Below are 23,415 nucleotides of genomic sequence, written 5' to 3'. Positions count from 1 at the left end.
TGGGAGACTGGAGTTTCAACTATTCCTGGTATACACAAATGTTATCCAAGTACTGGTGGATGTTCATGGATTCCCGTCTCCAGTGCCCCAGCTTTCTGAGCTGGTCTGTCATGAAGTTTTTATCAGATGGTCTGATCTTCATTAGTGGCTGATCTCCTTATTGCTCTTCTCTAAAGCTCTCTCAACACTATATTCATTCCATAAATACTTTGACTCACAGGGAGTCTATTTATTTGTAAAAAGTGGGCATTAAGCTAGGTAACTCCAAGGCCCAGCGCAGTGGCTCACACCTGTAATCTCAACACTTTGGGAAGCCAAGGAGGGCAGATCACTTGAGGTCAGGAGTTTGAGACCAGCCTGGCCAACGTGGTGAAACTCCGTCTCTACTAAAAATACAAAAATTAGCCAGGCGTGGTAGCGCACGCCTGTAGTCCCAGCTACTCGGGAGGCTGAGGCAGGAGAATCACTTGAACCCAGGAGGCAGAGGCTGCAGTGAGTTGAGATCACGCTGCTGCACTCCAACCCGGGTGACAGGGAGACTTTGTCTCAAAAAAAATAAATAAATAATTAAAAAAAGAAAAGTAAAAGGAAGCTTCTGGACAGCTGAAAGTTGGCACAGCCCTCAGGTATACATAAAGCCAACTCAGGAGCTTCCAGTTAAGAGTAGTTCACAGTTCCTTGCCCCACCTAAGGTGTACGACATTCCCCACCCAGTTGGCCCCGAACCTATCGTGGGCCACTCAGAATACCCCAAACCACCTGGCCACAGTGATTAAAACAGGGATGGGGTCATGAACCAACTGGGGCCAACTGGAGTCCTTCTTCAGGATTTGTCTAACTGGAGCAGCAGTGGAAGTACTTCTTGTGGTCTACAGGCCAGTGTTTCCTGTGGCTCTGCTCCCCAGGTTCAGCCAGCCTGATAATGATACCAGTGTTCAGAAAGCCACAGAGGGCTGGGCACAGTGGCATATGCCTGTAATCCCAGCACTTTGGGAAGCAGAGGAGGGCAGATCACTTGAGCCCAGGAGTTTGAGACCAGCCTGGGCAATGTGGTGAAACCTCATCTCTACTAAAAATTCAAAAAATTAGCCGGGCATGGTGGCATATGCCTGTAATCCCAGCTACCTGGGAGGCTGAGGTGGGAGGACTGCTTGAACCCAAGAGGTTGAAGCTACAATGAGCCTCATGCTACTGGCCTCCAGCCTGGGCAACAGAGTGAGACCGTGTCTCAAACAGACGAGACAGGACGGGACGGGATGAGACGAGACACAATATAAAGACAATGAAGAGAGAATGGAAGACATACCTGGTGGTAGTACAGCCCCTGGCTTCTCTCCCCTAAAACATTGGCGACTGTGCCCTATCCATCCTTAATTATGTAAACCCAACTTCTCTATTTTGCTTGAACTAGTTCAAGTTCAGTTTATATTACCTGCCACTGAGAGGATCTTAATAGATCCTATTTTTACAAATGAGAAAGCAGAGTCTGGAGGAAGTGTGATTCACCCAAGGTCACACAAAGCTGGCCTGCCCATCTAGTTCCACTACATCACACCATTGGAAGTTTAGCAGAGGCAGAAATGCCCAGGTCTCTGCTCTTCTTTTGTCTTTGTGACCTTCAAGAGGATCTGGCACCATCTCTTAAAGATCTCCAACTGTTTTCGATGTTAGAATCCTGTGGGCCCATCCAGACTTGACCCTGGAACATGGAGAGAAGTCAACAGAGTCAAGAAGGGGCAGAAGCTCAACCCTGGGCTTCCTGCTCTGTTTGAAAAAATGAGTATGTTCTTGGTGTCCATCTTTTTCATGTGTCTCTTCCTAGCGCCCAACACAGTAGCTGTCCCAAGCAGGCCCTAAGGACAGGTTTAATGAGTTCATCAGTTAGGGTCTATGGGAAAAGCAGGTGACAGCACTCAGGCTTTTGAGTAAGCCTAAGTCAAACTCTTACCTGTCCATAAGCAAAAAGTGGGAGAAGAGCCTCAGTTCTCATCTGGAAAATGGGGATAATCCCCGAAGGAAAAAACTGACAAGATGGTGTTAATGCTGATTCAAACTCTAGGACCCAAGACCTTAGTTTTTTGGGGGTTTTATTTATTTATTTTTGCTTGTTTTTTTTTTTTTTTTTTTTTTTTGAGACGGAGTCTTGCTCTGTTGCCCAGGCTGGAGTACTATCACAGCTCACTGCAACCTTCACCACCCGGTTCAAGCAATGCTCATGTCTCAGCCTCTCATGTAGCTGGTATTACAGGCACCCACCACCACGCCCAGATCAGTTTTGTATTTTTAGTAGAGACGGGGCTTCGCCACATTGACTAGGCTGATCTCGAACTCCTAACCTCAAGTGACCGTCCTGCCTCCCAAAGTGCTGGGATTACAGGCATGAGCCACCGCGCCCAGCCTAGAACCCAAGACTTTGTATGGGAGAAAATAAGAATCCATTCATGGGTTCCCTAGAGAGATAATGTGCTTTCAGGAAAAACAAAAACAAAACCTAGAGACATGGAGTCTTTCTAGCCTCCTTAGCCTAGGAACAGGTGTGACACCTTGGGCAAGTCAGTAACCCTGAGGGTCAATTGCCTCCTCTGTAAAACGGGGCCTGCCTTAGAGCACCTTGGGGACTTCCTATCACCTTTATGATCCCCCAGGATATAGAGAGAATGAAATGAATATAGGTCAAGCCACTAACACCCTCTAATGCAAAAGCTTGTGGCTACTTTACCTGCACCTCATGGAGTCGTGCTATGAGCTTGTCATAAAAACCCACCCAAGATAAACTGCTCTTTTTATATGAGTAAAAAATTTTTCACTGCTGCTTCACTGGAATCATTAAGCTGGAGCGGGGAGGGAAAGGTGACACAGGTTACAGATGGCTGAGGCCAGGGCCAGAGCAGATTTGACAGGGTCCTGGGGGAGTGGCTGAGGCTTCCCCGGGTATCTTAGGACAAGTGCAGCTCTGTTACAATTTTCAGAGAAGCAAGGGAGTAACCACAGTTTCTTCTTGTGGAAAGATATGCTAAAGGGGTGTTTCATGGACACCCAGAAGAAAAGCAATTCTGTGTTTGTAAAAGGGCCCCAGTGCACTCCACAAGAGAAGGGTTATCAGGAACTCAGAACCATCTTCCAAAGCAGTCTTTTGTTTTTTTTGAGATGGAGTTTCATTCTGTCTCCCAGGCTGGAATGCAGTGGCACAATCTCGGCTCACTGCAACCTCCACCTCCCGGGTTCAAGCGATTCTCCTGCCTCAGCCTCCCGAGTAGCTAGGATTACAGGCATGCACCACCACACCTGGCTAATTTTTGTATTTTTAGTAGAGACGGGGTTTCACCATGTTGGCCAGGCTAGTCTCGAACTCCTGACCTCAAGAGATATGCCTGCCTTGGCCTCCCAAAGTGGTGGGATTACATGCGTGACAGCCACCATGCCCACCCAGCCAAAAGCAGTCATCTTGATGATTCTTCTTAAGGACGAAATGGGAGAGAGGGGTCTTAGACGGGAGGAGTAAAAGTTATAGAGTAGGGTTCGAAGGATGAATTTGAGAGGTGTTTAGCTTGGGGAGCACTTGCTCTAGACCCTGTGCCTAAAGGGGATCTGGGAGGCGGGGGCTTGGGGGAGTATAGATCAGAGCAGGGAGAAATAAAAGTGAAGAGTTTGGACAGATGTTAGGCTGGTTAATAGGGGAATTCCAGAAGAAGGTTTGGGGAAAATTTAGAAAAAATAGGGAGGTGTGGGGTGGACAGGGGTTTTAGGAGACTCTGAAAGGTGAGAGGTGAAAGATGGGGTGGGGTGGGGTAGAATGGAGCCAGGTACTCCAGGTGAAAATATAACAATCTGGTCAAAATGAGGAAATGCTGAAGAGTGGATATACTTCTAAGCACTGCGTTTTCACTTTTTGATAATTTGGTTACACCATGAAGTAGTCTTACAAATAAATACCTTTAAATGGTTTTGCCCATTTAAAAATAATTCTTCAGGATCAGGCACAGTGGCTGAGGCCTATAATCCCAGCACTTTGGGAGGCCAAGGTGGGCAGATCACTTGAGGTCAGGAGTTCAAGACCAGCCTGGTCAACATGGTGAAACCCCATCTCTACTAAAAATACAAAAATTAGCTGGGTGTAGTGGTGAGCACCTGTAATCCCAGCTAATCGGGAGGCTAAGGCAGGAGAATCACTGGAACCCAGGAGGCAGAGGTTGCAGTGAGCCAAGACTGTGCCACTGCACTGGAGCCTGGGCGACAGAGCTAGACTCTGTCTCAAAAAAAAAATTGTTCATATTTTCTTTCTAAAATGCAGAAACAAAATCTACAATACGGAAGCAATTGAATAAATTTTGGTATGTCATAAAATAAAATATATGTAATTGTGTATGAAACATAGACAGGTGGTATATTAGATGGGAGAAAAAAGCAGGTTACTAAAAAGTGAACTTTTGTGATGTATCTTTTTTAAGTATAAGCATGTTGTAACATATATATATATGTGAATGGATTCTGATCAAAATACACCAAAATGTTAACAGTGATTGTCCCTAGCCACTTGTGCTGCTGGCCTGTCTTGTCTTCTTTTTATTTCTTTGAGACAGGGTCTCACTCTGTCCCCCAGGTTGGAGAGTAGTGGCACAATCTCAGCTCACTGCAACCTCCACATCCCAGGCTCAAGAGATCCTCCCACCTCAGCCTCCTGAGTAACTGGGACCACAGGTGAGCCACCAAGCCCGGCTAATTTTTTGTATTTTTGGTAGAGATGGGGTTTCACCCTGTTGCCCAGGCTGGTCTTGAACTCCTGAGCTCAGGTGATCCAACTGCCTCAGCCTTTCAAAGTGAAGTGGTGGGAATACAAGCGTGAGCCACCATGCCTGTCCTCATTTTTCTATAAGTGTACACCACTTTTATAATTAGGTCAAAAAAGACAACTGTAGAAGGATAAAAAATATTGAAGGACTCGTTTTTCTAATGCATTTTCAGCCTATTTGGAACTGGAGTGTTGTGAATGTTTTTATATTTACAAACTGTATAACAATCCAACTTCTCAATCTCTCATTTACATTTTTCTGACCTCTATGCATAGCCTAGGTATGAGGTGATGGAAAAAGCTGGTTTAGAGATCAAGATGCTCAAACACAAGAGTCCCCCAAATCCTAAGAGTTTTTTGTTTTTTTAAAACAATCCTTAAAACATTCAAAGACACATAAAACTCTTCACCCACTCAGTGGTGCAAAAAATTTACCAATACTAGAAGGGGAGGAGGCTGGCAACGACTGGAAATATTCCCTTTCAAGTAATAAATAATGGTCATTTTGAACCAAATTGCTTTCCACCTCAAGTCCTCCATGGATGGGAGCCTGGAGGATGCAGTGATGGGGTTATGGAATGGAAAGGAGCGTGGGTAATTGGGTTTGTGAGGATTGGGGCCAGGCAGAGGGAACTGGGGGCTTTTCCAGGACCACTGGGGAACACAGAGGCTGAGAAGGGGAGTGTGGGATGGGTTCGAGCTGGGGAGGACCTCGGCCTCGCCAGGCTCTAAGGAGAGTCACAGCTCACCACCTAGGGCGCTGGGACCACACGATGTCGTGCCTGGGAGACTGAAGGGCTAGGACCGATTCTGAGAAAATGTGGACTGGAGATGGGGATTCCAGGTTCTCCCGGGAGTCCAGGCGAGGGATTTCCCGCTTCAGGGAGTCCCAAGAGCTAGACTGGGAAGGGACTGGTGCCCAGGACTATGAGAAATCCAGACTCCCCTGGGGTGTGAAAAAGGGCCGAGGTCCGGCTGAGGGAGAGCGAGTCTGAAAGAGTTCGGGCTCCCTTGCGGGTCCGAGAGTCTAACGAAGGCTCTGGGCACCCAGGCCGCACCTGAAGAGCACCAACGACTGCTCGGTCCGCGGCACGGGAAGGAGATGTGCGGCTGAACCCCTACGCCGATTACTTAGCGGCGGCCCTATCGAGAGGGTGGTTCGAGCCCGAGGTGGCGCCGGTCCCGTAAATCGTGGAGGATCTCAGGTCCCCTGTGACCAAGGGCGTAGTCAGCTGTGTCATGGCGGCTTCCCTGTTCGAGAAACAGTTGGAAACTGGAGGCCGGTTGGGAGTCATGGTCGTTGGGCGCACGGAGGCCGGTTGGAAGCCATGGTCGTTGGGCGCCAGGAGGCCGGTTGAGAGCCGTGCTCGTTGGACGCGCGCAGACCCGGAGTTAGACCCTGGGCGAAACCTGGAGCCCCGCGCGGCGCGTTGCCTGGGAGACGCATAAGGGGGCGGGGCCAGGGAGGGAGTGTCGCACATGCGCACAGAGCCCGGGCGGCTACGGAAGCGGTGAGGTTGTCTCTCGGCTGCAGCCCTGGTGCGACCCGGCCCGTTGCCGTAGAGATGGGCAGGGCTGGATGGAGTGGGGTGCGGTGAGCTGAGCTGACCCTGCTTCGCCACGGGGACTGCAGTGACCCCGGCTTGCCGGCAGGGCGGGTAACAGGTTGAGCCAGGGTGGGGCTGCTCAGGGGCGTGGAGCCGAGGCCAGGATTTCTCTGAAGACCCGGCACAGGCTATTCCTTTCTGCGACGAGCCCATTGCTATGGAAACCAAAGCGTTAGGCCAGCGGGGATTGAGGCTGCGGGATCATGACGGGTCTCTCTCCCGAAGAACCTTGCCTAAGGCTTCCCCAAGCGGCTACTTCCTGAGCGAACCCGCCCACCCGCCTGAGGGAGAGAGGTAAGACCCTGGGGGTCTTGACACTAAGCAGGCGAAGAAGCCTATTCCAATGCCAGCTCCCCCAGGAAACCTACCCGGCCCACCCCTAGAAGTGGTGCTTCGCTCTCGTTAACTCTTGGACTTTGTTCCATGTTTATAACTTAGTATTTCACGAACGCCCCGCGGTGTTTGTTCATTTTTCCCACACATAATGGACCATAAAGGTCGGCTTCTTTGCTGTATGACTCGTTCTGAACAAGTCCTTTTCCGCGCTGTGTCTCACTTTCCTCTTTTGTAAAATGGAAATATTAACTCTAGACGCCGGTCTGATTAGGTTGCTTTGAAGATCGAACCAGATGAGGGAAGCCAAATACTTCATAGGCTGTAAAGTGGTGAAGCTGAACTGCTACCGAGTTGCTATTTTTTTCTCCTCCTCCCTCTCAAGCTAAACGTTCTTTAGATCTTTTGTGATTTCTTCAGGTGGTCTTTGCGACTCCCTAGGCTCCGACCTGGAAGAAGTCTTTTTTACACTTCCCTTTCACAGAGCCCTGCATTTTAACTTCCCTATCAGAAGCGAGAAAAATAGTTATCATTTTGAGAGGGCTTACTCTATGCCAAGCCCTGAGAAAACTCTTTACGTGGATTATCTCGTTTAATTTCACAACATCCTTTTAAGGTAGGTACTGTTATCCTATTTTCAAGCTCTGTCTGCCTGTAATTGCCTGTTTACTGTCTGTTTCACCCACTAGTCTTTGAGCTCCCTGAGAAAAGGGGCCATGCCTGTCTTGTACATTTCAGTATCTCCAACACCTAATACAGTGCCTGATAGAGATTTCTTTTTTTTTTTTTTTTTTTTTTGAGATGGAGTCTCACACTGTCTCCCAGGCTGGAGTGCAGTGGCACGATCTTGGCTCACTGCAACCTCTGCCTCCCGGGTTCAAGCAATTCTCCCGTCTCAGCCTCCTGAGTAGCTGGGACTACAGGCCCATGCCACCACACCTGGCTAATTTTTGTATTTTCAGTAGAGACGGGGGTTTCACCATGTTGGTCAGGCTGGTCTTGAACTCCTGACCTCAGGTGATCTGCCCGCCTCGGCCTTCCAAAGTGCTGGGATTATAGGCTTAAGCCACCGTGCCCAGCCCTGATAGATATTTCTTAACTAGCATGAAAATGACTCCTCGCATCACTACCCTCACCTGCAAGAGCATTGTCACTTCTGCAGACTTTTAGTGGCTATAATGAACAGCACATTCCTCTATTCCCATTACCCACTGGGCACTGGTTTGGGGGGACATCAGTTCACTTCTCTATGGATTTTCTGATGACGAGGATCCAGAACATTCCTTAGCACTTAGACTTCCATCTGGGTTCAGGAGGGTTTTTCTTTGCCCTTCATATCACCTCTGTAGCAAGCCAGCCCTCTCTGTCCTTCCGGGGATGAGCCTGATGCATTTGAGTCTGGGGCATTGGCAGGTAGGATTTGCCTGTACAACCTTTGGTCTTTCTGTGTAGTAGCCTCAGAACCACCCCCATCCCCACCCAGCCCCTCCCTGGAATTCTGGAGACACACGGCCAGAGAACTCATTCTTTCCAGAAAACCTCTCAGAAGGCAGAGTCATAGCTGTTGGGAGTCATTTCTTCATTCAACAAATATTTATCAAGCACCTACTTGTGGGGACACAGCGCTTGGCACTAGCTGGTGATAGAGTGGGAGTGAAGACAGACACCATCATATCCCTAAAGGGCTCACAGTCTCTTGGGGAGGCAGACATTAATCAAATAATCAGACAGATCGGAGCAAAACTACGTCTTCAATAAGTGTTAGGAAGGAGAGAACATAGGGCTAAGAAAGCCTGGAGCAGAGTTGGTCAAACGTGAGGGAGGGGTGTGATCTAAGGAGATTTCCCTTAAAACAGTTACCTTTAAGTTGATATCTTAAGGCTTCTCAGACTTCTGCAGTCCTCTGCTGAATGGACCAGATCAGGATCTGATGGGTTCATAAGGAAAGAGACTGAGAGATCAGCAGGGGCAAAGGCCACTGGCTGGAGAGGACAGGTTGTCCCTAAGGAACTGTAAGTGGCTCGGTTCACCTGAGGCCCTTCAGAGCATGGGGAAGCCTAATAAGAGGCTGGAGAGACAGGCAGGAGCCAGGTCACAAATGGCCTTGACAGCCAAACTAAGTGGCTCCATCTTATCCTCACAGTGGATAGCCACTGAAATATATTAAGCAGGGAAACAAAACTTTGGCTCCTCATTTCTCGTGCCTGGTGAAGACTGCCACTTGGCCTTGAAAGGTGTGATCTAAATCCAAATCAGCGGGACGTATAAAGATGTCCTGGTTTTTGCAGCTTTGTTTAAGACTGAGAAAGTGAGGGTCCGAGAGTCTAACGAATGCTCTGGGCACCCGGGCCGCACCTGAGGAGCACCGACGACTGCACGGTCTGCGGCGCGGGAAGCAGATCTGCGGCTGAACCCCTACCCCAATTACTTAGCAGCGACTGAGCCTATCGAGCAGGTGAAGGGAGGGGGTCTGCCTCTCCCTGGGGTGTTTCACAGCTCTGCTGCAGACAGCATGATGCAGGTGTGGCAGGTCTTCCTAAGGCCCTGCTGTCTCTGTGCTTGTCCCTGGGGTTGCTGTGGTGCCCATTATGCTGGCTTCCAGGAAGCTTTCAGCCACTCCCTTTCCCAGGCCCTCTTCAGAGGCAAGGTGCAGGAGCATGTCTAACAATTTAGGACTTTGTATTTGACATCAGCTTTGCATGGGCATATCCTGTCTCTTTAAAGAGATGGTTCTTAGAGGGGGAAAATGGGAACCCTCCCTACTCTTATACCAGCCTCCTCAGTGAATGCCAGCACAGTGGGCTCTGGTTCCATGCCACTGGCTCAGGGCCTTATGATTTGGGCATAAAGTCAGAAGACTGAGGAGGAAGACTGTACAAGTGGTTCCCACTCAGGGGCTGGAAGGAAGGAGAGAATTTGGAAGAGCAGCAAGAAAAGGGCTCTGTGAGCTTAAATGGAGAATCAGGCCAAGGCACAGCTGAGGGACACAAGTCATCTGCCCAACTAGAGCTGTGGGACCCCTCAAGGGAGGCCTCAAGTGCCAGACTTGGGGACTTGCCATTTGTCCTATAGGGCAGTGCACATTAGACCACCTGAGAAGCATGCTGAAAATGCAGATTCATGCTCTTCGCCCCAAGAGTCTGACTGGGGGTTTGGAGAGGGACCTGGGTATCTGTACTTTAAATGAGTTTGCTGGGTAATTCTGCTGTGATGGTCAGAGGACTGCCTTGGGGAATGCTATATAGGCCTATCCATCCATTTCCCAGGGATCCCCTGGAATTGGCCCTCTGGGCACCTGCCCTCTAAACATCTTCTCCCTCTCTGCAGTTTTCCATGGACACAGCCTAGCAGAAAGACGCAGCCTTCGTGCTTCACTGACTGCTGACCGCTGACCCACCGCCTTGATGACAGCACCCTCATGTGCCTTCCCAGTTCAGTTCCGGCAGCCCTCAGTCAGCGGCCTCTCGCAGATAACCAAAAGCCTGTATATCAGCAATGGTGTGGCCGCCAACAACAAGCTCATGCTGTCTAGCAACCAGATCACCATGGTCATCAATGTCTCAGTGGAGGTAGTGAACACCTTGTATGAGGATATCCAGTACATGCAGGTACCTGTGGCTGACTCCCCTAACTCACGTCTCTGTGACTTCTTTGACCCTATTGCTGACCATATCCACAGCGTGGAGATGAAGCAGGGCCGTACTTTACTGCACTGTGCTGCTGGTGTGAGCCGCTCAGCTGCCCTGTGCCTCGCCTACCTCATGAAGTACCACGCTATGTCCCTGCTGGACGCCCACACGTGGACCAAGTCATGCCGGCCCATCATCCGACCCAACAGCGGCTTTTGGGAGCAGCTCATCCACTATGAGTTCCAGTTGTTTGGCAAGAACACTGTGCACATGGTCAGTTCCCCAGTGGGAATGATCCCTGACATCTATGAGAAGGAAGTCCGTTTGATGATTCCACTGTGAGCCATCCCACCAGCCCCTGCATTGGAGTCAGAGGTACAGATCTATTGTTGATCTTACACCAAGATCCAAACTTGAACATTCTACTTTTGTTGATACAGAAAAAAACAGATGATGCCTTTTATGAGCACAAGAAAAAAGAGTTGCTGTAGCTTTTAACTTTATAATCCATTTTTTTTAAGATTAAACTAACTAATTGTGAGATGGTGAAGATAAATTTTCTGCCCTGTGAGTGACACTGGCCAGGGGCTAGGTTGAGGCAGATGGTGCCCAGAAGAAAGAGGGCAGCACCCATTGCACATGGCAGGCCTGGAATCCTGCAGCCCTCCCCAAAAACCGATTGACCCAGGAATGAATCTGCTACAATTCCACCTCGTTCTTTTACACCCAGAGCCAGAGCCTTAAGCATCATGGTACCTCTTGCGCTTCTTACAGTGAGTGCCAATCTACTAGATAAATGGCCTTCAGGCAGTGCTCCAGGAATCCTGGGGGGTCCCAGGCCACCTCTGCTTCCACCTTCACTATAAGTGGCCCAGTTCTGGTTTTCTAGATTGTACTTATGCATAAGATAGTTTTTAAAGAAAGCATTCCACTGTGTAAATTTTTTTTGGTCTTTTTTTGAAACTGTCCTGCTCTGTCACCCATGCTAGAGTGCAGTAGTGTGATCATGGCTCACTGTAGCCACAACCTCTCAGGCTCAAGTGATCCTCTTACCTTAGCCTCCTGCGTGGCTGGGACTACAGATGTTTGCCACCATGCCCGCCTCGTTTTTTTTCTTTTTTTATAGAGATGAGGTTTTACTATGTTGCCCAGACTGGTCTCAAACTCCTGGCCTCAAGCAATCCTCACGCCTCAGCCTCCCAAAGTGTTGATGAGCCACTGTACCCCGATACCACTGTATAAAAAATTAAAAAAAAATTGTGAGTGCTATTGTACATGGCAAAGTTTCAAAGAGCTCTTGGCCATCCCTCACCAAACTTTGACAAAAGATGGTGTTAGTCCCCTTCTCCAGGGCGCATGAGAAAAACAGGCCTAACATCAGGTCTCAGGGGTTCCTCTCACAGGCCTTGGCTTGGAAGGCTGGAGCTTCGGACCAAGGCCCAGCCCTGTCACCTCCTCTTCATGTGATGTGGACCCCTGGGAGCATCAGTGTCCTCATCTGTCCAATGACAGCCCTTTTCTCACAGAGTTATTGTGAAGATTCAGCAATTTCTTGGCATAGTGCCTGGCACATGGTGTGTGCTTAGCGCAAATGGCAGCTCCCATCATGAATGATAGACTCTTTCACCCTGCTGGTCCCAGGTTGGCACACACATCCTCATAATGGCATTTCTCCTTTCTGTGCACAGCACTTTATTGTTATGAAGTACTCTTCCAAAAAGTTACCCTGTGTGTAAAAAAAAAAAAAAAAAAAAAAAAAAAAATGGTTTAAGTCCTTTCAGACCCTACCTCACAGGAGGCCTAGACTTAGAGCCTTTTGAGAGCTTCTGTCTTGTTTAATCTAGGTGCAATCTAGAGGTCCTGAAACAAGGAGCACAGTTCCAGCTTCCCCCAAGCACTTCTAAACAGTGATTGCAGCCTTGTTTAGAATCACTATGAAAACCTGCACCCCGGCTGACTACCGGGATCCATAAGGGGGCAGTGTCAAAGGGACTAACGAGTGGACTCCATCAGTAGGCCTTGGAATTCAGGATTGTTCACATCCTCTTGGTGCCAAGGACCTGGCTGAAGACCAGCTCTTCTGATCCAGAGGTTTTCAGCAAACAGCATTTGAAACAAAAGCACAGCTGCTCTGTTTGACACCAAACTGTGGCTCCAGATTCCAGTAGAAGCCAAATGCTTTTTCTTTTACATCTGGGTGCCTGTAATCCCAGTTACTTGGGAGGCTGAGGCGGGAGAATTGCTTGAACCCAGGAGGCGGAGGTTGCAGTGAGCTGAGATTGCACCATTGCACTCCAGCCTGGGCAACAAGAGTGAGACTCCATCTCAAAAAGAAAAAAAAAAAAAGAAAAAGAAAAGAAAAGAAAAAAAGAAATGCTTGGGACCAGACATATTTTGGATTATTTTCAGGTTAATATTTGCTTTACCTGAAGCAAATATTACTTGAGCATCCCAACTCCAAAATCCAGAATGCTTAAATGAGTATTTCCTTTGATAGTCATTTCAGCTCTCAAAAAGTTTTAGATTTTGAGCATTTCAGATTTTTGGATTTGAGATCCATGAATGGGTCTCAAACTATATTTCACTTGGCGGGGGGTGGGGGGGGATGGTGGCTATTGTAGATTTTTTTTCCAATTGCTCATTATTAGTATATAGAAATACAATTGAGGCTGGGCGTGGCGGCTCATGCTTGTAATCCCAGCACTTTGGGAGGCCGAGGTGGCCAGATCACTTGAGGTCAAGTGTTCGAGACCAGCCTGGCCAACATGGCAAAAGCCTTGTCTCTGCTAAAAATAAGAAAGCAGGGCGTAGTGGCAAGTGCCTGTAATCCCAGCTACTGAGATTAGAGAATGAAACAGGAGAATTACTTGAACCCGGGAGGCAGAGGTTGCAGTGAGCCAAGATCGGGACATTGCACTCCAGCCTGGGCAACAGAGCAAGACTCCATCTCAAAAAAAAAAAAAAAAATTGTTCTATGCCTTCTGGCCTCCATGGTTTTTTCTCAGAAATCCAGAGGCATTCTAACTATTGTTTCCCAACAGGTAATGCTTTATTTTTCCCCAGCTGCTTTTTAAGATTTTCTCCTTGTCTTTGGTTCTCATCAGTTTAATTATGATGTATATGGACATGTATTTCTTGCGGTTATCCTTATCAGAGTTCACAGAGCCACTTGATTGTGTTTCAGAAATCTGGGAAGTTCTCAGCTGTGATTTCTTCAAGTATTGTTTTCTGTACCATACTGTCCTGTACTTCTGTGTCATTGATAACATGAATGTTAGACCTTTTGACATTGTCCGTGAATTCCTGAGACTATTCATTTTTTAAAAAATTTTCTCTAGGTGGGTGTGGTGGCATGCACCTGTAGTCCCAGCTATTTGTTGGGGCTGAAGTGAGAGATCACTTGAGCCCAGGAGGTCAAGGCTGCAGTGAGCCAAGATCGTGCCACTGCACTCCAGCCTGAGTGACAAAGTGAGACTGTGTTTCAAAAAAAAATTTTTTTTTTCTCTCTGCTGCTCATTTTGGATAATGTATTAGTTTACTCTTGGTGCTGTAACAAATCACCACAAACTTAGTGGCTTAAAACAACATCCATATATTTTCTCACAATTTCTATAGGTCAGAAGCTTGATTGGACTTGACTAGGTCCTCTGCTTAGAGTCTCACAAGGTCAAAATCACGTTTCATATGGCCAAAACCAAATGTGTTTTTCCCTGGAGGCTCTGAGGAAGAATCTGCTTCCACATTCATTTGGGTTCTTGGCTGAATTTAGTGCATTGCAGTTGCGGGGTAGAGGACCCTGTTTTCTTAGCTGTCAGCTGGGGACTGGCCTTTTCTCCATAGAAGCTGCCCACATTCTGGTGCTTTCTATGTGTCCCCCTCCAGAAATAGGTTGAATTCTTCTCACACTTTAAATACTTCTAACTTTTCCTTCTGTTACATCTAAGTCCAGCCAGAGAGAATCACTCTGCTTTAAAAGACTCATGTGATTAGAATGAGCCCACTAACATAAAAATAAAATCAGTTACATCTGCATAAGTTACATCTGCAGTCTCCTTTGTCATATAAAGTAACATTCACATTTTCCAGGGAATAGGTCAGAAACACCATTTCCAAATCTTGATTCTTATATTTTCTTAGTTCTAAAATTCTTATTTAGCCTGTAATCCCTGCACTTTGGGAGGTTGAGGCTGGTGGATCACCTGAGGTCAGGAGTTCGAGACCAGCCTGGCCAACATGTTAAAACCCCGTCCCTAAAAATACAAAAAATTAGCTGGATGTGGTGGCGGGCGCCTGTAATCACAGCTACCCGGGAGGCTGAGGCGGAAGAATCGCTTGAACCCAGGAGGCGGAGGTTGCAGTGAGCCAAGATCATGCTATTGAACTCGAGCCTGGGCAACAAGAGTGAAACTCCATCTCAAAAAAAAGAGAGAAAAAAAGAGTCTTTTTCTGATAATTCCAACATCTGGGTCGTCTCAGGGTCCAGACTTTCCTTGTTCTTTGTGTAATTTTGATTGTATCCCAGGCATTTTGAATAGGTCTTGTTTAAATCCCACGGAAAATGTCAGGTTTTTGTTTTAGGAGGCAGTTGACCCTCTTCGGTTCGATCCTCATCTGTCTCCTGTGGGCTACTGTAGTTCCAATATCAGTTCAGTTTCTTTTTCTTTTTTTTTTTTTTTTTTTTGAGATGGACTCTCGCTGTGTCGCCCAGGCTGGAGTGCAATGGCGCAATCCCAGCTCACTGCAAACTCCGCCTCCCAGGTTCACGCCATTCTCCTGCCTCAGCCTCCCGAATAGCTGGGACTACAGGCACCCGCCACCACGCCTGGCTAATTTTTTGTATTTTTAGTAGAGATGGGGTTTCACCATGTTAGCCAGGATGGTCTCGATCTCCTGACCTCGTGATCCACCCGCCTCAGCCTCCCAAAGTGCTGGGATTACAGGCGTGAGCTGGGATTACAGGCGTGAGCCACCGCGCCCGGCTGATCAGTTCAGTTTCAAAGCCTTTGCCATGTAAATCAGAACAGTACTAAGCTTATGCCACCCAGTGAGCAGTCTGAAACCTGGGTGTTCTGCCTAATAGTTCAGTTCTCATTCACTGGAATACTGCTTAGGGTCAGGTCCATGCATGTGAGCCTACAAATTCATGTGCAACTTTATGGGATCTATTTCATAAGCTCTCTCCTGTCCACATTCTCCAGCTTTCAAGACCCCTCATTTTCCTGACCCTTTAGCTAGAAATTGGGACCTTTAGTCTCCCTGCTCTGTTACGCACCCTCCATGGCGGGTGTACTCTTGGGCCAGGTGACAGGATGAAGAGAGAAAAAAGGCAACGGAGATTCCCCTCTTCCACTTTTCAGATTGCAGATGCTTTGGACAGATGAAAGGATTCCGCTTTGTCAGAGTTTTAGGTGCTTTTCTGGCCACCACTGTTACTGCTGCTACCCCAAAAAAAAAAAATTTTTTTTTTTCTAGAGACAGAGTCTCATTGTGTTGCCCAGGCTGGTCTCAAACTCCTGGCCTCAAGTGATCCTCTTGCCTCAGCCTCCCAAAGTTCTGGGATTATAGGCATGAGCAACTGCACCCAGCCTTGTTAATATTTCTTTTTCAGAGTCCTCAGATGCATTATTTCCAGGGCTTTTAGTTGCAGCCAGTGGGGGAGACAGACTGCTTACTCTATCTTACTTAGAACTAGAACCCCAAGAGATTCAGTTTTTTTAACTAAAAAAAAAATTTATTTTGAAATGGTCTTATTCTGTTGCCCAGGCTAGATACTGTGGTGTTATCACCGCCCACTGCAGCCTCAAACTCCCAGCCTCCAATGATCCTCTTACCTTAGCCTCCTGAGTAACTGGAACCTAGAGGTACTCAACACCATATCCAGCTAATCATTATTATTATTATTATTATTATTATTATTATTATTATTATTATTTTTGAGACGGAGTCTTGCACTGTTGCCCAGGCTGGAGTGCAGTGGCGTGATCTTGGCTCACTGCAAGCTCCGCCTCCCGGGTTCATGTCATTCTCCTGCCTCAGCCTCCCGAGTAGCTGGGACTACAGGTGCCCGCCACCACACCCGGCTAATTTTTTGTACTTTTAGTAGAGATGGGGTTTCACCGTGTTAGCCAGGATGGTCTCGATCTCCTGACCTCGTGATCCACCTGACTCGGCCTCCCAAAGTACTGGGATTAGAGGCATGAGCCACCGCGCCTGGCCTATTGTTTAAATCTTTTAAAAAAATTTTTAGAGACAGAGTCTCACCATATTTCCCAGGCTGGTCTCAAATTCCTGGGCTCAAGTGATCTACCTGTCTTTGCTTCCCAAAGTGCTGGGATTATAGGCGCGACCCACTACACCCAGCCAGAATTTTTTTTTTTTTTTGAGACAGAGTCTTGCTCTGTCACCGAGGCTAAAGTGCAATGGTGTGATCTCGGCTTACTGCAACTTCCGCCTCCTGGATTCAAGCAATTCTCCTGCCTCAGCCTCCCAAGTAGCTGGGATTACAGGTGCCCGCCCCCACGCCCGGCTAATTTTTTTTTTTTTTTTTTTTTTTTTGTATTTTTAGTAGAGACAGGGTTTCACCGTGTTGGCCAGGCTGGTCTCAAACTCCTGACCTCAGGTGATCCACCCACCTCGGCCTCCCAAAGTGCTGGGATTACAGGTGTGAGCCACTGCACCCAGCCCAGAAATTTATCTTACATGCTAATTCGTAGAAAAAGGAAAACAAATATGGTCCAGCCACAATATCCCCATCGTTGTAACCAAGTCAATATATTAGTACTGTGATCTAGTTCCTTCCTCCTGAGCATTTTTTTCATAGTTGAGTAAACATAATTTTCATTCCTCCTTTTTTAAGTTTTAATTACTTTATATTTTTATACAAAATAGAGATGGGGTTTCACTATGTTGACCAGGCTGGTCTCAAACTCCTGGGCTCAAGTGACCCTTCCTCCTCAGCCTCCGAAAGTGCTGCGATTACAGGCATGAGCCACTGGGCCAAGCCACTCCTCCTTTTTAACTCTCTTTTTAAATATTCAGAATTGGACATGATGAGACCAGGAGTTCATATCCTAAGTGGGAGAGGTTAAGGTTGAGGGCTTTTGAGAGGGTCCACGTCCTTTTCCCAAACAATTCACACTGTTATTTTGGACTCAGAGTAGAGCAGCCTTTTACTCAGACAACCTAGGAAGAAGGTCATGTTGAGGTTTGAATGCAGTCCTGTAGTAGGGGACAAAGAAGTGGTCCCATAGCCTAACAGCCTGGCTTAGAACAGGGATTCTAGGCCTCTTTTTGATTACACGAACATTTAACTTTCTCACTCCAAAAGTGAGGAATCACTTTCTTTCCAAAGTCAATTAAATTTGGTTTGAGAAGTTTCTGTGAAGTTTATAATGCCCTGTCAGATAAACAGGGACATGCTGTTGGCCCTGAGGATTTCTCAGAATGACCTCTGTTGAGATGGTGATCTAATTACAAATCCCAGGGGCAGGTAGCTCTTGACCTTGAAACACACAGCCCTGCTTTCTTATCCTGGGATGTTAAATCCAAATGCCCTTAGAGTCCAAGTGCAGTGGCTCATGCCTGTAATCCCAGCCCTTTGGGTGATTGAGGCAGGAGGATCACTTGAGCCTGGGAATTTGCGATCAGCTTGGGCAACATAGTGAGACTCCTTCTCTACAAAAAGTTAAAAAAAAAAAAAGCCCAGCATGGTGGTGCACACCTGTAGTCCCAGCTACTTGGGAGGCTGAGGTGGGAGGATTGCTTGACCCCAAGGAGGTTGAGGCTGCAGCCAACTATGATGGCACCACTGCACTGCGTCCTCGGCAACAGAGTGAGACCCTTTTGCCCAGGACGCAGTGCAGTGGTGCCTCAATAAATGAATGAAAATAAGAAAAAAAAAAGTCCTAAGAATCCATTACTTTCCACCTCTGGATCGTGACCCAATATCACCTAAGAAGGAGCTTGGGAGGAATGTTAAGAGGTGTGGATTCTCATCCTGACTCTTCCACCTCTTGGCTTTGACTTCAGGCAGACCCTGGAATTTTTCTGAAATTTTGCTTACTCTGTTAAATGGGAATCACAATGCCATCCGTGCATAAGAAGGCACCCCACAGACCTCTATTTGCAGAAAGCAGAATTGACTATGGGCTCCCAGCCGTGACACTGAAATCCATCGTCATGTTTATGCTGAAACTAGATTCCTTCAGGCTCCTTCTAGCTAGTCCCTGGGTATGGAAGGGATACTAAGGCAGGCCCATTTCTGGGAGACATGCTAGACATGCCCTTGGCAAAACATTTGTAATTACTTTTCCTGGAAGAAAAAAAAAAAGAAGGATATTTTGTTGACTGAGCTATGTAATGCCAGGCTAGTGGCTTCTTTTTTTCTTTTTCTTTTTCTTTTTTTAGATAGGATCTCACTCTGTTACCCAGAGTGGAGTGCAGTGGTGTAATCACAGCCCACGGCAGCCTCCCATCTCAGCCTCCCAAGTAGCTGGGACTACAGGCGTGCACCACCATACTTGGCTATTATTATTATTTTTTTTTTTTTTGCGTAGAGACAGGGTTTTGCTATGTTGTCCAGATGGGTCTGGAACTCCTGGGCTCTAGCCATCCACCTTCCTCAGCCTCCCAAAGTGCTAGGATTACAGGTGTGAGCCACCATACCTGGCTGCTGGCTTCTTGTGGCAAACTGTCCCTACAACCCTGGGCCAGACCCTGCACAGCCCCTGTAACTTCACAACGTGGCTCTGTTCTTCATAGCAGAGTAGGGAGCAGAGAATAGCAGAACTCCAGGAATTAGGAGGGTGAAGTCCTAATCCTACTGCTCCCTCTGCACAAGGTCGTCTTGGTTCTTTCTATTCTTTGGGCTTCAGTTTCCTCATATGGACAACGAGGATTGAACTAGATCTGTGGTTTTCAAACAGGGTTCCAGGGAAATCTGGCAGAGGTACCTCAGGGGTGAGGGGGCCCCATGCCCTTCCCTGTTTCATCTAAAAGTAGGGAACTCCTTTCCCAGGTGGCTGCCGAAGATGGCAGAGGGGCAGGTCCTGGTGCTCAATGGTCGAAGCTATCTCCTGGGCTTCCTGAGGGCCATGGTGGCTAAGCAGGCCGGAAGGTGGTGGTCCTACACTGCGGGGCCATCAATATTTCTGGAAATGTCTATAGAAAGAAGTTGAAGTACCTGGCCTTTCTCCACAAGCGGATGAACAGCAACCCTTCCCGAGGCACCTACCACTTCTGGGCCCCCACCACTTCCGGGTCCCCAGCCGCATCTTCTGGCGGACCCCGAGGCATGCTGCCCCGCGAGACCAAGGAAGCCAGGCCGCCCACGACTGCCTCAAAGTGTTTAATGGCATCCCACCACCCTATGACGAAAAAGCAGGTGGTGGTTCCTGCTGCCCTCCAGGTTGTGCGTCTGAAGCCTACAAGAAAGTTTGCCTACCTGGGGCACCTGGATCACAAAGTTGGCTGGAAGTACCAGACAGTGACAGCCACCCTGGAGGAGAAGAGGAAGGAGAAGGCCAAGATCCACTACCAGAATAAGAAACAGCTCATGGGATGGCCGGGCGCGGTGGCTCACGCCTGTAATCTTAGCACTTTGGGAGGCGGAGGCGGGCCGATCAGGAGGTCAGGAGATTGAGACCATCCTGGCTAACATGGTGAAACCCGGTCTCTACTAATAAAATAAAAATAGCCGGGCGTGGTGGCGGGCGCCTGTAGTCCCAGCTACTCGGGAGGCTGAGGCAGGAGAATGGCGTGAACCCATGGGGCGGAGCTTGCAGTGAGCCGAGATCGCGCCACTGCACTCCAGCCTGGGCGACAGAGCGCGACTCCGTCTCAAACAACAACAACAACAACAACAACAACAACAACAAAAACAGCTAATGATGCTACAGAAACAGGCCAAAAAGAACGTGGAGAAGGAAACTGACAAATACTGGGGTGTCCTCAAGACCCATGGACTCCTGCTCTGAGCCCAATAAAGAGTGTTTACTCCTCAATAAATAAATAAATATGTAAATAAATAAAAACAGGGAACTGTGCTTTGGCTTGATTGATTTTGGGCTCCAGCATAACAAGGGTTCTCCTCCAAAGAAAGTCTAAACATACAAACAGAAATTCCCAGCCTAGGCAGCAGGTACAGCTGGGATGCTGGCAGTGCTTAGAGAAGGGAGGCGGCCAGGTGTGGTGGCTCAGGGCTGTATCCCAAGCACTTTGGGAGGCCGGGGGGGTGGGGGGGGGTGGGTCACTTGAGATCAGGAGTTCGAGACCAGCCTGGCCAACATGGTGAAACCCAGTCTCTACTAAAATACAAAAAAATTAGCCGGGCATGGTAGTGTGCACCTGTAGTTCCACCTACTCAGGAGGCTGAGGCAGGAGAATCGCTTGAACCCAGGAGGCGGAGGTTGCAGTAAGCCGAGATCGCACCACTGCACTCCAGTCTGGGCGACAGAGCAAGACTCTGTCTCAAAAAAAAAAAAAAGAAGGAGGAAGGGGGCACATGAGGGTTGTGGCAGTCGGGATAGGGCAGCAGGAGACCTAGACACTGAAAAACTTCAGCAGGCATAGAGAACAGGGTGGCCCCCCAATAGCCGAAGGGTTCAGGGCAGTGGGGTTAGGCTTGGAAACATCAGAACATCCAGGGCTTCAAATACCAGGCCAGGGAGCCCAGGCCTTGACCTGCCAGTGGTGGGGAGCACAGAAGGCAGCCACCAGCCCTCACTGAGCAAGCATTTACTAAGTGCATGCTGTGGGCCAGGACGGTGCAATACTTGGTTAGGGAGGATGCAGAGGTGTGGCTGACAAGACCCCACCCAGAACAGAATGCTCCCAGGCTAATTCCTCATAGGGCTCCAGGTTATGTCCTCACGTCCTCAATCACTCATTCAATAGATATTCACTGATATGGTAGCTAGCCTCAGAGATGTCCTCAGTAACCCCATCTTCCTGGTAATCCTGCCTTTGTGTAGTCAATGTGGGAAGGGCTCACACTAAATAGACTTGTAACCAATAAGATACTGGAGAAATGACAGAGTGTGACCTTTGAGATCAGATTTAAAAGGACTTTGTGGTTTCTTGCTCTCTTGAATCACTCACTTTGGTGGACACCAACTACTATGTGTTGAGGACACTCAAGGGGCCCTATGGAGAAGCCCACATGGCAAGGAACTAAGGCCTCCTGCCAACAGCCACGTGAATGCCCCATTTTGAATGTAAATCTGAAGCCGCCTTTGCAAAATTGTGACTGATACAGTGGAAGAGATCTAACTTAATTGACTCCATCTTGCTTCTAATCTCCAAGTTGTCTTTGTTCATTCCTGGGCATAGGCTGAACTAACATTCGGAGAAACTTAGTTTATAGTTTATAGATTAAAATGAAGATGATAACGGCCCTTTCCCAAAGCAGACCTCTTTCTTGCCTAGGGACTAGATTGCCTATATAGGACTAACATTAGCCACAAGATTAGAAATTATGGTTTAGGAGTCATGCAGCTGGAGGCTGCAAGATTCTGACCTTCCCTAAACTGCTCCTAAGATCAGTGCTTGTGATATTTTGCAGACCCTGCCCTTGATGGATCAGCTGGCACCACCCAGATCGATAAACTGGCTCGTCTGATCTTGTGGCCCCCACCCAGGAACTGACTGGGCACTAGAAAACAGCTTCAACATCCTGTGATTTCATCCCTGACCAATCAGCACTCCTGTCTCACTGGCTTCCCCCAACCCACCAAGTTGTCCTTAAAACTCTGCTCCCTGAATGGTCGGGGAGACTGATTTCAGTAATAGTAAAACTCTGGTCTCCTGCACACCAGGCTCTGTGTGGATTACTCTTTCTCTATTGCAGTTCCCCTGTCTTGATAAATCAGCTTTGTCTAGGCAGTGGGCAAAGTGAACCCACTGGGGGGCCACAAATCCTCCAGCCCCAGCCAAGCTTTCAGATGACTGAAGCTCAGACCAACATCTTGACTACAACTTAATGAGAAACTCAACCAGAACCAACCCACTAAGCCACTCCCGAATTCCTGATCCACTGAAACTGTGAGATACTACATGTTTGTTGCTCTAAGCCATAAGGTTTTGAGATAAATTGTTACTCTAAATCAATACAACCGATACCCACTCTGCCCTAGCACTGTCCCCACTGTCATGGAGTTACCTAGACCACAACAACAGGTCTTCCCTAGTCTTCCTGCCTCCTGTCTTGAGCCCCTCCAATTTTTTCTCTACATAGGGTCCAGACTAAATTGAAGGTCTACTTATCAAGAAATGTTTATTTTGGCCAAGCGCAGTGGCTCACGCCTGTAATCCTAGCACTTTGGGAGGCCAAGGCAGGTGGATTTCTTGAGGTCAGGAGTTCAAGACCAGCCTGGGCAACATGGTGAAACCCCATCTCTACAAAAAAAAAAAAAAACATATATATATATATATATATATATATATATATATATATATATAAATATATAAATATATATATAAATATATATAAATATATATATAAATATATATATAAATATATATATAATATATATATATATATAAATTAGCCAGGTGCGGTGGCATATGCCTGTAATTCCAGCTACTCAGGAGGCTGAGGCAGAAGAATCACTTGAACCTGGGAGGCAGAGGTTGCAGTGAGCCAAGATTGCACCACTGCATTCTAGCCTGGGCGACAGAGCGAAACTCTGTCTCAAAAAAAGAAAAGAAAAGAAATAAAAGATCATGGCTCAAAACCTCTTGTGGTCCTCCATTAAGTGGCCCTCAGTTAAGTATTTTGTGCTACTTCCAGGAAGTTATTTAGTGCAGTGGTGGAGGATTTGACATCCCTGAGCTAATTTGAGGCAGAGTAGCATGAAGGAGCTACTCCTTCCAGGGGGCCAGGCCAAACAAGGACTCATGATCCTTGTTTGCCCTGGCCCCCTGGAATGCCAATCCAAGGGCCACCAGGGGAGGATAGAAGGGGCACCAGGCAGCTGGGCCTGAGACAGGTCTTTGTTTCGAAGTCCACAATGGCAGGATGCCCAGCACAGACCCAGCTTCCCAGGCTTCCTCCAAAGCA

The 23,415-nt window shown here is 47.8% G+C and overlaps 3 protein-coding genes and 1 pseudogene across 9 annotated transcripts in view; 2 read left to right on the top strand and 2 right to left on the bottom strand.

Annotated features, from left to right (window-relative positions):
• Window positions 1–5,203: 5,203 nt before the first annotated feature.
• LOC109024614 (uncharacterized) lies at window positions 5,204–6,549 on the bottom strand. Its single transcript, XM_019018705.3, has one exon. It carries the CDS (start codon window positions 6,547–6,549, stop codon window positions 5,917–5,919), a length of 633 nt encoding a protein of 210 aa, XP_018874250.1. The 3' UTR covers window positions 5,204–5,916.
• Window positions 5,919–22,165, top strand: DUSP18 (dual specificity phosphatase 18). 7 transcript variants are annotated; one of them, XR_008674906.2, is made up of 3 exons: window positions 5,919–6,690; window positions 10,057–11,131; window positions 21,919–22,165. XR_008674906.2 is itself a non-coding variant. In XM_055374210.2 (3 exons), the coding sequence occupies exon 2, from the start codon at window positions 10,134–10,136 to the stop codon at window positions 10,698–10,700; it is 567 nt and encodes a 188-aa protein (XP_055230185.1). In that variant the 5' UTR covers window positions 5,919–6,690; window positions 10,057–10,133; the 3' UTR covers window positions 10,701–10,733; window positions 21,919–22,165. The 7 variants fall into 7 exon arrangements, 5 of the variants coding, with proteins under 5 accessions (XP_055230185.1, XP_055230186.1, XP_055230187.1 ...); XM_055374210.2 differs by having other exon boundaries at window positions 10,057–10,733; XM_055374211.2 differs by lacking the exon at window positions 21,919–22,165 and adding an exon at window positions 12,572–13,650 and having other exon boundaries at window positions 10,057–10,733.
• SLC35E4 (solute carrier family 35 member E4) overlaps window positions 8,243–23,415 on the bottom strand; it is a 32,349-nt gene continuing 17,176 nt past the window's right edge. The window contains exon 2 of the mRNA XM_055374208.2: window positions 8,243–8,656. Within this exon, the coding sequence (XP_055230183.1) occupies window positions 8,592–8,656 (65 nt within the window). The 3' untranslated portion in view covers window positions 8,243–8,591. The remainder of the gene's footprint in view (window positions 8,657–23,415) is intronic.
• Window positions 14,760–20,393, top strand: LOC101152783 (large ribosomal subunit protein uL13-like; annotated as a pseudogene).

Source organism: Gorilla gorilla, chromosome 23, assembly GCF_029281585.2.
Source record: "Gorilla gorilla gorilla isolate KB3781 chromosome 23, NHGRI_mGorGor1-v2.1_pri, whole genome shotgun sequence".
In the NCBI taxonomy this organism is placed as follows: domain Eukaryota; kingdom Metazoa; phylum Chordata; class Mammalia; order Primates; family Hominidae; genus Gorilla; species Gorilla gorilla.
The sequence above is the reverse complement of the archived record's forward strand: the minus strand, read 5'-3'. Positions and strand labels throughout refer to the sequence as shown.

Bases quoted from the DNA above. Each gene is read 5' to 3' on its own strand.
- LOC109024614 (XM_019018705.3), bottom strand. From the start codon at position 6,549: ATGGGCTCGTCGCAGAAAGGAATAGCCTGTGCCGGGTCTTCAGAGAAA.
- DUSP18 (XM_055374210.2), top strand. From the start codon at position 10,134: ATGACAGCACCCTCATGTGCCTTCCCAGTTCAGTTCCGGCAGCCCTCA.